The sequence below is a fragment of the Coptis chinensis genome, chromosome 6, assembly GCF_015680905.1.
Source record: "Coptis chinensis isolate HL-2020 chromosome 6, ASM1568090v1, whole genome shotgun sequence".
Lineage (NCBI taxonomy): Eukaryota > Viridiplantae > Streptophyta > Magnoliopsida > Ranunculales > Ranunculaceae > Coptis > Coptis chinensis.
Window position 1 is genome coordinate 8,584,025 of NC_141461.1, and position 13,049 is coordinate 8,597,073.

The 13,049-nt window shown below is 36.6% G+C and overlaps 1 protein-coding gene across 1 annotated transcript; it reads right to left on the reverse strand.

The window, feature by feature from the left end:
* Positions 1-4,492: 4,492 nt before the first annotated feature.
* On the reverse strand, positions 4,493-7,101 carry LOC147491274 (peroxidase 12-like). The gene is made up of 3 exons (XM_086565152.1): positions 6,520-7,101; positions 5,396-5,590; positions 4,493-5,259 (listed from the first exon to the last, which is right to left on the reverse strand). The coding sequence occupies exons 1-3, from the start codon at positions 6,823-6,825 to the stop codon at positions 4,645-4,647; spliced, it is 1,116 nt and encodes a 371-aa protein (XP_086421278.1). The 5' UTR covers positions 6,826-7,101; the 3' UTR covers positions 4,493-4,644.
* Positions 7,102-13,049: the final 5,948 nt, after the last annotated feature.

Consider the following 13,049-nt stretch of genomic DNA (forward strand, 5'->3'; position numbering starts at 1 on the left):
CAATAGCATTTGGAAAGTTACGAATAAAGAGGTACGGACATCTTAGCAGGCGTACCAAATTTGTAACTCTTGGAAACTTGGACTCATGAAGCTGATAAGGTTTTATGTTGCTGATGAAGCTAAGGATGCATCAATTCATGAACTTGATATAATACTAATGCCGGGAAGAAGCTAATGATGACCGCACATGTTGCGATGATGCTAATGCACAAAGTTGAAAACAAAACAAATCTCATATCAGAGGGAGAGTGCAGATTTGGATTAACTTACTGAGCACAACTGGGGGCCCTAACTTAGTAGTGGAGCTAGAACATTCTTTGCTTGTACCATGCACATAGATATAGCGTGGCTTAATTTGAATGATTTTGTAACCTGCTACAATTTCACAATATAGTTAAGTAAATATCTAAATGATATGCAAGTAATGGTAGGAGACTAAACTGAATAAGTTTTCAACCCATATTGACATCATAAGTTTTTTGTGCAATAGATAGAAGTGCACTTCTATTCATATGGATGGAATCTTTAAAAGTGGTGTTTAAAGTGGTGTTTCTGAAGATAGATTTTATCTTAGAAAACATACTGACTCGAGTTTCATAAGAAAAGTTGGAGTTTAATTGTAATATTACTAAAATACCTCAGGATGATATCACTCCATAGTTCCGCTTGGGATCAATAACTGATTCAAGAATTTTTCACCCAGAAGAGTTTCACGAAGCCTCTTCACGTATGTACCTTCATATCTGCAGCAGGAAATAGAATAGTGAACATCAATACATTTTAAACAATGATATGTTTGCAAGAATTGCTTATGATTCTTGTTAGTTTCACTTGATCCAGAAGTATTGCAGGTAGTCCCAAATTTCCCCAAAGTGAAGACACTCAGACATTCAGCTCATAAAAGGAGCAGCCACACATGGAACTTACTAACATGACGAAAATAACCTAATTATAGTAAAAGTACATTATTTATATGTTACCTACTCGACTACTACTTATCTAAGCAAAGAAGGCATGTGTCTTAAATGTGATGCACAATACTGCAAGATCTTAGAAAAAGGAGTCTGTTGATAGTTACGTTTTAAAACTGCTATATCAATACAAAGCCTTACCTGTGAGGAGGGAGGTTGCATAAGTACTCTAGCGAAGCTTCAGCTTCAAGTAGTTCTACACCGTCTATGTCTAACAAAAGTCTTTTACTGAAACACAATTAATTCAGTGTTTGATTCTATATATAGAAGAGGATAGAGTTTCTTTTTTGAGAATACTAATCTAGTAAGTGTTTGATTCAATCCGGCAGTAAGTGTTTGATTATATATATAGAAGAGGATAGAATTTCTTTTTTGAGTTTGATTCAATATATATAGAAGAGGATAGAATTTCTTTTTTGAGTTTGATAAAAGTCTGAAACACAATTAATTCAGTAAATATTTGATTCAATCCGGCAGTAAGTGTTTGATTATATATATAGAAGATGATAGAATTTCTTTTTTGAGTTTGATTCAATATATATAGAAGAGGATAAAATTTCTTTTTTGAGTTTGATTAAATATAGTAAGTGTTTGATTCAATATATAAATTCTTTTTTTTAGAGTACTAATCTCGAGGGGCTGAGATTTAAATCTAGTAAGTGTTTGATTCAATATAGAATTTTTTTTTTTAGAGTACTAATCTCGAGGGGCATGAGATTAAATCTCAGCTGCCACATAGCACCAGTCCTATTATGTTATATTGATGAAGTTATATATCTTGGTATGGTTGATCTATGAGGATTGTATTGTTTTGATTTTTAGGTTATGATAGGATTTAGGTTTTTGAAATGTTTCAGAGGAGACTCTACTATATTTATTTTTTTTCTCATTCTCATTCTGATATGTGTTAAATTAATGAATGTGTAAGGGGTATGTGTAATAAGTTGGTTTGTGAGAAATGAAATGCATAGAATTGCCTAAGCTCACTTGAGTATGCGCATGAAATGATTATGAAGTATAAAACTGCTGGAAATGGTTATATCATCGATCCAATGCTACCATAGAGATGGTCTCTTTGGGTGTTGTTCAAAACCAATGTGTTTAGAGTGCCGACTGGCACGGGCATTCACTAGTCTCTAATATGAAAGGGAGTAAGGCCATTTTTCTGGAGAAACTAGACCAGTTGATCACAGATTTGGTTTCAGATCTTACATACTGTCGCTACCTAGACCCAGATATAGCCATGACATTCAAAATGTTGATAGAGGAGCGGCTTAAGCTGAGGGAATCCGGCGAAGAAGTAGTTGATCTTGGTTTGGTCAATCTCCGTGCCAAACTTAACATAGTTGTTTTAATATGCATGTTGTATTCCCAAGTATGCAGCTAGTTGTTTAGCATGCATCTATCTTTACTCTGCAAATAAAAGTATATCTAATATGTGATTTTGACAGTTTTTTTACGCGCATTGGATGCAAACCATTTTTCTTTTCTTTTGTTGCGTCAACACATATATAAGAAACAAAAATACATGCATATTCACCTATATATATTAATCAAAACTTCACATTACATTTAAGGCTTTTAGCAAGGAAAAATAGATCTTAAGCAAGAGAAAAGAAATTCATCCGCTTACAAGCTATTTTATACTTACAAGCAAGCAAGGACTAAAATATCGCAGATATATCCGATATATTGCCGATATATATTAGTATTTTGGTACACCTATATCGATATTTCCGACATATATCCACCGAATATAGAACTATATCGGAATTTTCGATATAAAACTTTATATCGCTGATATAATCGATATTTACGATATATATCGGAATTTTCGATATAAAACTTTATATCGCTGATATAATCGATATTTACGATATATATCAGTTGACTTTTTGACCATTTTTTAATATAAATCCGATATTTCCAATATATTTTCGATATATGTCCAATATTTCTGATATATCTGATATTTTCCGATATTTTAAATAGTTTGGACTGGTCACCAAAAAAATTGAATATATCCGATATATATCGGTTTTTGGATACACCAATATATTCATAGATATCGATATTTTGGGCCTTGCTTACAAGGCTCTGTACGGAAGTATAAATTCTTTCGTAGTATCGAACTTCTGGTAACCCATTGACTTGATTACATCTTGTAGTTCACCCTGTTGGTTATAACAACACAGAGGTTTCTCCGAAGACGATTTGCTATCACAACTTCACCGTTTCGTATCACTACACAATCCCTATAAACTGTATTATAACCCTTCAAATCCAGATCCATTTGTAGCCGAACGCGTTGCTTCACCCACTCTTGTTTGTCATAGTCCTTCAGCACCAACAAGTTCATTGTTTCCTTGTCCAGAGACGTCCATTCATTGATGTAGCGAATCATAATAGGACCTAGAAATAATCCAAAATTTTCATGGGCGAGGTCTAATGAGACTATAGTATATCGAATATATAAATTTTGAATATATTCACATTCACCAAGAGAGGTCCAATGCAATTATCCATGACCATTTATGTAAATCCCTTTCTCACGATAATCTTCATCTATTATAGGTCTAGGAGCTTTTCCTATATATCTCGAATGTAAATACTTCAAATCTTGAATTAGCGATACGCATGACTTTATATGTTTTGTTGTAGGATCCATAGCAATCTCTATACTATGATATCCTTTTCTGTGACTCGAAGTAGAAACATAACACTCATTAAACGAAGGTATAAACTCACTCTGTTTTTTACTAACAATTTTAAAGTTCAGTTTCTAAAAATTTGAGTCCAATGGCTCTCTATCCCTTTAAAAAGTAGTGTTAAAAGTCGATAAAAGTAGAAATTTAAAAGTCAATAAAAGAATTTTAAAAAATGAAATTTAGTAAAATTTAAAGTCGATAAAGTAAAATTTAAAAAGTCGATAAAAAATAGAGAAGCCAAATAGTCGAAAAATATACTTTATTGACTTTAATCTTACTTTTTTAATTCATTTTTAGCCTTTTATTTATTTTTAAATTTCTTTTTAAATTTATTACTTTTTATTTTAACTTTTAACACTACTTTTAAAAGGATAGAGAGCCATTGGACTCAAAATTTTAAACCATTTTTTCTCGAACGAATAAAAACAAAAAACAATGGAAACCTTATTCAAGTACTTGAATATATCTTTTACCTGTCTTTCTTGCTCGATCCAACGGAAAGACAATGAAAACTGGATCCTGGATTAAGGAACACCAGTACTTGCACACACACTTAAATTTGAGTATAGATTTTGCAGGTAGCCAACTTAGTATTTCCACCAACAAGTCATTGGTAATTTTCTCTGAACTTGTGGGCTTGGAGAGCATGGTTATTTGTTACTGGAGTTCAACAAAAATTGCGGAGAAACAAAATTAGGAAAGAGGTTTACAGTGAGTCAAGGGCGTGAAATTAGAAGTCTTTTATGTTTGTTGGGAATCTCTTTCCATGTAAAATCAATATTTCCATGTATGGGCAAAGTGGCAAGCACTTGATTTCCAAAATGAACACCGTGTTTATTTAACATATATAAGATTAAAAGGTGAACAAAGAAAGCACACAAACATGGCCTACAATCTAAGAAGAAAAACATACAACTCTCACATGTTACATACTTACATGTAAACATTATCCTACATCAACAACCTTAAAATGCTGCCTTTTTGCCTTCTTCCTCATCCACTGAAGTTTTCAAGTAAGTTGTAGCACCATTGCGGCGTGAGCAGTCAGTACGAATCTCACCTTGTGTTCCAGTTGAAACATTAAGCATACTCATCTTAATCATGGAAAATACAAACTGTTGGAAAAACAAAGTTTGGTTATTGGCGAATCTGGTGACAATTGGTCTAGTGGTTGTATCGGTGAACAAATCTTGGTCGGACGTGAATAGACCTTGTCGATTCACTAAATCAACGTAGTATGCATTGTCAAATACTCTTGGAGTTCGAACATCTAAATCAGTGATTCCAGAAGAAGTAATTGATGGGCAGACACGTCTAAGGCTATTTCCAAAAGCTGTGTCCATGGTAGGATCTTGGGGGAACAAGCGTGCGCTAAATGATGCACAGTTGCTCTGGCCAATGGTATGTCCACCAGAGATTGCCACAAGATCGGTGGCATCCATACCCTTTGCAGCTAAATCAGTTATGAGCTGCTGTGCATTTGAACCGAAAAACGGAAGGTTGGCAAGTGTTGCATCTCTAGTTGCAAAGTTGAGACCATCACGCCTTCCAAGAGGAACTCGGTAATCTGGACCTCCAGACTGCATAAGATTCATAATTTAGTTTCGAGCGCATTCAGAAATCTTCAATGCGATTCTCTTTATGGTTATGCAATTCAATAGAAAAATTCAGTAGAGCCAACATAAAAAGAATGAAAAGACAAGTTGTGAGGCTTACAAGGAAAACAGCATCACGAGCAGCAATAGCAGTAATATCAGCACAAGAGACTATTGGACCGCAAGCTCTATGGATGCGGTTACGAAGTTCGTTGATGAGAACAAATGCTCGGGCTTGTAGTGTCAAATTTGGTGGTGCATCTCTTTCACTCGGATTACCTGTTGACCCTTCGAGCAGCACTGAGGCATCACATCCCTACACACATCAGCACCAACATCGGCCAACATCAGTATAATCCCCCAATTATAATCCTGTTACCACGTTGTCCCGACTCCCATCGCAGCACAGCATACAACGATATGGATATGCGGACCTGTACTCGATACCCCGCTCCCTCTTCTTATATAATTGGGTAGGCATGTAATACTTCCAGACTTACAGTGAGGCTTACTCTTGCAATCATAACTAGAATTATTAGGAAACTTACATAATCATTTTGTCTAATTTGGTTCTATTAGTTCTATCAGAATTAAGTTCTAAAATACTTTGTGTGGTGAAAATGTGAAATACATGACACAAGTCAATATCATCTGAGAACATACGGCAACGTCAATGTCAACATTTCGCATTTGCAGCCAAGACCAGATTTTGATCACATCTCACGGGTTGATTCAAGAAATGTGGACTTTAAATAAGTCAATTGCTTGTGGACAGCAAATAGTAGCCTGTCCACAAAGTTATTCTGAAAAGAGAGTCCACAAAGTTATTCTGAAAAAACAATTTTGGTTCATTAACTTTGATTAAAATAAAGAGAATAAATAGGATGAGAAAAACATCATGTCATCTCTCAAGTCTCAACTATAGTACACTACTACACTTACAAAAACTAATAGACTAAACGGTAAACAGTGCGCTCGCTAACACCCAATAATAGTGTATTTGGTAACCAATACTCGATAGTAGCTTGCGGGAAAAAAAAGCTGAATTCAAATTTTGTTACACGTGTGAAATATTTACGCTGTATTTGTACCTAGATTGCAGAAATATTTCACACGTGTAATGTAAATCATTTCCCAAAATTGGTATAAACGAATAAAATGATCACCAAAATAACATAATTGGATAACTTACCAAAAAATGGAAAAACAATATTGATAGCAAAAGGAATGGTTTTAAGCAAGTACCTGAACAAAGCAATCATGGAAATGGACACGAAGCAAGCCTGGAGCAGCACGGAAATCACTGCTGATAATCTCCCTAAGGTAGTCTCTAATGGTGGTTTCAAGACTAGGACAGTTTGCACTATAAAAACTATAAGAAAGTCCCCTTACCAAAGGCGGTGTGGCTTGTGCACCTGTTAGAGACAAATGAGAAGCAAGAAGAAGTGAAGAGACCAAGATAAGGGAGATGAATGAAGCAGAGGAAGTCATGTTTACTGCTGTGTACTTTGCTCTGTTTAACAGGTGAGACAAATTTATAGGCATTTTCATACATACATTATTAAATGCATGTGTTTATGGATTATGAATAGGACTTTAACGGTCCACGCCTCCACGGTGTGGAAATGGTACGGGTTTGACCCAACCCTTTCTACCAAATTCATTTTTGTAATATTTTCAAGTTCAGACCTTGCAAAATTGCAATTAGCCGATCGAGCAGCTTCTCATTTAGCTCTTCAACCCTCAACTCCGAAATGTGTTGAATACGGTTTTCAGGTCTTTAATCTGAATTGCCAAACTCGTGGACTGAAGAAAAATTTGCAAGTTACCACAAAAAAAAACAGAAAAAATTGCCCATATGACCGACATAGTAAGAGCTATCGATAAGACAGACGATAATTAATTAAAAATAGTATAGTAGAGCAGACAGCAGAGTAGGTTAGAAAATAGAGCAATTGGCAAAATAAAAATAAGACGATCAGAAAGGGGCATGTGGTGGGCACATTCCCACTTTGCCTTTTCAAAGTTTTAGATTCGGCAAACAAGTGGCGCCAACAAAACTATTATATGTCCTATACATTTTCCTTTTCCGGGTTGTCCCTAGTCACCAGTCACCACGCGCTCCTTCGAAAAAAAATAAAGCCACAAATACTATCCCTAATTGTGCACATGTTCAAATAATTTGGGTCCAACTATTGTTCTTTCAACTCAGATCGAATTTTCAATGTGTAGTGGCAAAAAATTTGTTAATTTTCAAGTCTAGTCCCTACTTTTTAGGTGCCATTTTACAGTTGATCCCCACATTTTTTTAAAAGTTTGCAAATGGTCACTAATTCATCAAAACTAAGGGCCTAACTCAAATAGCCAAGCTACAATGGAATCAAGGTAAAAATAACAGAAAGTGTAGAGGCCTGAGAGTGATGAGATGGTGAGCAAAAGCAAATATTTAAGAAGACGGTGGATTACAGACTAATAAAAGGGAAAACCTGTGATGTAAATCAACATTGATCAGATTCAGGCTAAGCTGGCATTGATTTTGATTTGCAACTTATGGACCTTAATACCTTATGTTATTATGTTAACTGTAAGTTAGTAATCAACCCAATCTGGTGACAGCTTTTCAAACAACTTCTGTTTTGCCCATCAATGTTGATGGTGTTCTTTATTATGAATCCAGATGCACAAAATTGGAGGTTTTTATGTCTTTACTGGTGCAAAGGTATCAAGTGTCAAGCCGCCCATGTTATCACATCACATATATAAATATATAATGAAGCTTCTACGTAGTAGTACGTACTAATGGGTCTCCACTGATATCATCCCTATGACCATATCTCATTTGCACAATTCAGCTAAATTAATGTCCCCTAAAACAAGGGTTACGAATTTCCAAGAAGGACAAACTGACAAAGGTTCTTTATTAATTTTGTTTTTCAGAAAAAGAAAGGGGGAGTGGGGGACAGCCCCGGTTCGATAGTCTACGGCCATCGTTTCGAAAAGTAGCCAATTTGTAGAGATACTATGGTATGCCCATGCCTACGGCCCGCGAGGTCTCGATGCGACTGCGACGACACTCGATATTTTAACGTACGACACTGATCAACTCCTCACGCCGAAGCGACACTAATCAACTCATCGCTCCTTCGGCGCTACCGTAAACGCGACATAACACCACTATGCAGTATGCACCAAGAGCCTAGTAGGTGCCGCATTTGGTCCATTGTTTGTTATGACATAAGGTCCTAAATAATTAAAAGCCCAACCCATAGTCCAGCAACTATTGTTGACTAAACAATACTGACCCACTACAATTGACTTTATTATCAAGTGTGATTGAGTAGATCACACACAATGAGAGTAAACAATTAAATGCTTGGAATACATTGGATCTGCCATGTCATAATTTTTGAGGAAGATTTGCAGCTGCCGGATGGGGCCCTTCGAGCCCCACACCGTTCGGTTTTGTTAGATAGATTTATCGCTTTAAATGCCAACTTCTAGATTGAAATCAAATAAATCGTATGTTGACTATTGTACAACGAAAGCTCGAGGATGTTAATTAGCTATGACCATGAGTCCATCAGGGCAAAAATTGTTGTCAAGTGTAACCTCCGTGTATGGGTAGGTCTGTCGTGTAGGGGAGACCCGTGTTCATTTTATTGTTGGCACATCAAGCTTCATGTTTGCATTGCTTGAACAATATGGATTCAACGCGGATAGACTCATGCAAGAGTTTGGATTTAACTATGGTTTATTGACTTCTGTAAATGTCTATTTTTATCTAAGAGATCAACATGACATTACACCAAGTGTTTATGACTTAGCTCTAATTTAGATGAAAAAAGAGGATAATTTTGGTTGATAGAAATGGTTGTTCTTCATGAGTAAAAAGATGTTTACGTATCCATCACTGCATAAGTGAGACTAGAATCAAGCCAACGTAGTTATGGAGTTGGCTTTTATATATGTTGTGAACAAGCAGTTGGTTGGACACGTGTAATGGTACGGACAGGTGTGCTGCTAGAATGAGTGACACATCCTCATCATTAGTTGCATGTGCGTGGTAACTCCAAGTACTAGACTGTTTGAGCTGGCATAGGGGAAGAGTAGGATTAAGGGTGCAATGATGGTGAGAGTGTAATGATGGTATTGTTCTGAATGTTACGATGGGTAAAGACTCGATACTAATGATAACAATAATGAGAGTGGCAGGTGATGATGTCATGAGATGAAATCGAGTAACGAGTCATCGATGCTGATCTGATGTCGATCGAGCCGTTGATATTTTGACGAATGTACTGGTCATTGAGCTGATGAGTGTGTAGTTTGATAAGTGTGCAAGTCATTGAGCTTGACGAGTGTGCGAGTTATTAGGCTTGACGAGTGTGTGGAACTGAGTCAGCTTCGAGTGTGACGAGTATCCGTATGTTTGAGATCATTATGAGTTGGTGGAGTCGATATGATCGACTTGGAATAGGAGGTCCTTTACAACTTCATAATGCACATTTGCCTTGAGAAAGTGAGAGCAACCTATTGGACGTTTTGGAATGTAAAAACTTTAGCTTCCATTCTATAGAACAACAAACACATATTTGTGCAGTCAGAGTTACTATCTGTAAATATCAAAATGAGTCTATTTAGGACTCATTATAATATTATACTATGAGATTAAGACTAGACTAATCTGTGATGAACGAGAGAGGTTTTGAGTGCTTGGTAATAGTTGTTCTTCTTAGTGGAAGATGCCTACGTATATGGTTAAAATAATGGATCTGGAATCAAACCAAATAGATACAGTGCCGACTAGCAAAGTCGGTAAAACCTTTGGGTGATGATACTAGAGGTCTGGGGATCGAACCCCGCCAGCATCAAAGAGTTTACTGATCTCATTTAAAACAGGCTTGCAAATAAAATAATAATAATAATAATTAATTAATTAATTAATTAAAAGATACAATGATAAAGTGCGAGTCATAATGACAAAAGATGGATCATGGCCGAGAATGGCTAAACAATATAGTTGGTGTAAAGACATGATTACTCTAGTTGGTAGAAATGATGATGATTGTAGTTGGTGAGGCAATGGCATTGCGATGCAGGGATGGTGGATGATGATCCGTATTTTATGCATACTATATGTATGTTGAGGGAGGGAACACTCTAGACCTCATTTAGGGTGTTCTGTATATGTGTTGAGGTCTATGAGTTGGTTAGATGAATGCAGTGCTGATAGATGAGATGGTTCGTGTTGGGGTTAATACCGATACCAATCAATCTCCACTACATAGATAACTTGTATTTGAACTCACTTCAACTCTAGACAAATTCTAAATATCTACTACAACCTAGCTAACATTCCCAACTCTCTAAACAACTATTAACAATAGATAATAATGTAAAAAAGTAAAACACATACCACAACACTGGTTCGGCCAATGGTGCCTACTTCTACAACAGCTAATCCTTTTATAAAGTGGGAAGGAAGATTACAATCACTCCTTTCAGTCTCTCACCTTACTAGATCACTCATCTCTCTTTATAGGCTTGTCTCTCTATAAAGGTTATCTCTCAATCTTGATTGCTTTCAAGATTGGGTTTCTCTCTGTGTTCTGTGTCTTTTTCGTGTCTTGCATGTGTTAGGTTTTGCCAAAAACTCAAACCTTATATTGCAAACTCGCTGTTTCGCAAAAATAGAAATCCTGACCAAAATAGGCATGGGCGCAGGCACACCTTGGGCAAGGCCAAAGTAGAGCGTACGCGCCCTAAAAACATTGGAGGTTGTTCATGGCATGGGCGCATGCGTGCTCAAGCTTTTCCACACAAACTGAACTCCTTTTCTCCTCATGTGAGGGATAACTCCAACAACCTCCCCCTCCTGAACAGTGAGGGGGGATACCTCCATGCAATTTCCAAATTAACAGGAGGAGTCTGCTACCATTCCGACGGTAGCACAACAAACATCAAACTTACCTTTCAGTAAGACTTTGGTCATCATATCCGTCCCGTTCTTGTCGGTATGGATCTTCTCAATGCACAAATGTTTGTCTTTGAGTACTTCTCTAATCCAATTATAATGCACATGTATGTGCTTGGATCTAGAATGAAAACTCGGATTCTTGCTCAAATGGATGGCTCTCTGACTGTCACATAGAACTACAAACTATTTTTGCTTTAGCCCTAGTTCGTCGAAGAACCTCTTCATCCATAGCATCTCTTTGCAACATTAAGTGGCTGCAATATTCTCGGCTTTTGTAGTGGAGAGGGCAACACACTTTTGCAACTTAGATTGCCAAGAAACTGCTCCCCCTGTAAAAGTAACCAGATAACCGGAGGTGGACTTCATCGAGTCAACATCACCTGCCATGTCTGCATCAGTGTAGCCTTCAAGTAAGGGCTTACTTCCACCAAAACACAAACACGATTTGGAAGTGCCATTGAGATATCTCAATATCCACTTAACACCTTCCCAATGCTCCTTCCCCGGATTTGATAGAAATCGGCTTACAACACCAACGGCGAAAGCAATATCCGGTCTTGTACACATCATTGCATACATCAAGCTACCCACTGCGGATGCATAAGGAATCTTTTTCATCTGACTCTGCTCATGCTCACCCTTTGGACACATCTATTTGGTCATGCGGAACTGGCCACCAAGCGGACAACTGACTGGTTTCGCTTGATCCATGTTGAATCTCTTCAACACCTTCTCAATGTAGCTTTCTTGAGAAAGCCACAACTTCCCACTCTTTCTATCACGAGTGATCCGCATCCCAAGTATCTATTTTGCTTGACCCAAATCTTTCATCTCAAAAGACTTACTCAACTCTTTCTTCAGCTTGGATATCTTGTTGATATTTGGGCCAACTATCAACATATCATTGAAAAAGCACGCAACACGTATTTATTTTGTATCGTTGTTTGTGTTACGTATCTTTTGCAAATCTTACTTAGCCTATTAAATATTGATTAGTATAGTGGCTAGCAAGGTATCAATCCTACTCTAAATAACTAAGCGATGATAATAGAAATTTCTAATCTAAATTACTCTAATGGATGCAAGTAAAAGATGTGGCTAAGTAATAATTAATATATGGTTGATTTGATTTGATATTTAAACTATGCATAAACTAAACTAAATTAAATATATGAATATGAATCAAGAGAAAGAATATCTTGGGAGAGATGAATCCACCAAAATCATAGAACTAGTCTAATAGATCTATCTATCATGCTTAATATAAATCACCAATAAAAACTCACCATACCTACAAACTTTATGCTCATAACCATGATGATAATATGTGGCTTTCAACGTGCTTTCTATCTTTCCATCAAATTCTTCTTCAATCTCCAATGATATCTTCTATCTAACCAAATTGTGCTTTAAGTGGCATTCAATATACAACTCTAGGTGTCATGGAAAATCCACATGTGGCATTAACCATACAACTAATTGAGGTGTCATAAAGAATCCAATCATCACACTAGAACACTAAAACTAGAAGAAAAGAATCTAGGGTTTGTGGTATTTGGCTCTACACAATCTTGAATTACCCTAAGACCTCCTAACCTCCACGGGGGGCGTTAGATCAATGGACGAATAAGAAGAAACTCAATGAGGGATTTAAACTAAAACATGATAGAAGAAGAACTAAACTAAAACATACAAAAAGGCTTCATCTCCCTCCCAAGAGAAGGAGATTAGCCCCTCATACTATGCTATGAATACAATATGAAAAGGAATAATCTTTATAGCTATTAATGGTGAAAAG

Bases quoted from the DNA above. Each gene is read 5' to 3' on its own strand.
- LOC147491274 (XM_086565152.1), bottom strand. From the start codon at position 6,825: ATGAAAATGCCTATAAATTTGTCTCACCTGTTAAACAGAGCAAAGTAC. The intron at 5,591-6,519 runs GTACTTGCTTAA...TGATGTGTGTAG, and splicing joins TCCATGATTGCTTTGTTCAG to GGATGTGATGCCTCAGTGCT. The intron at 5,260-5,395 runs GTAAGCCTCACA...AATCTTATGCAG, and splicing joins CTCGTGATGCTGTTTTCCTT to TCTGGAGGTCCAGATTACCG.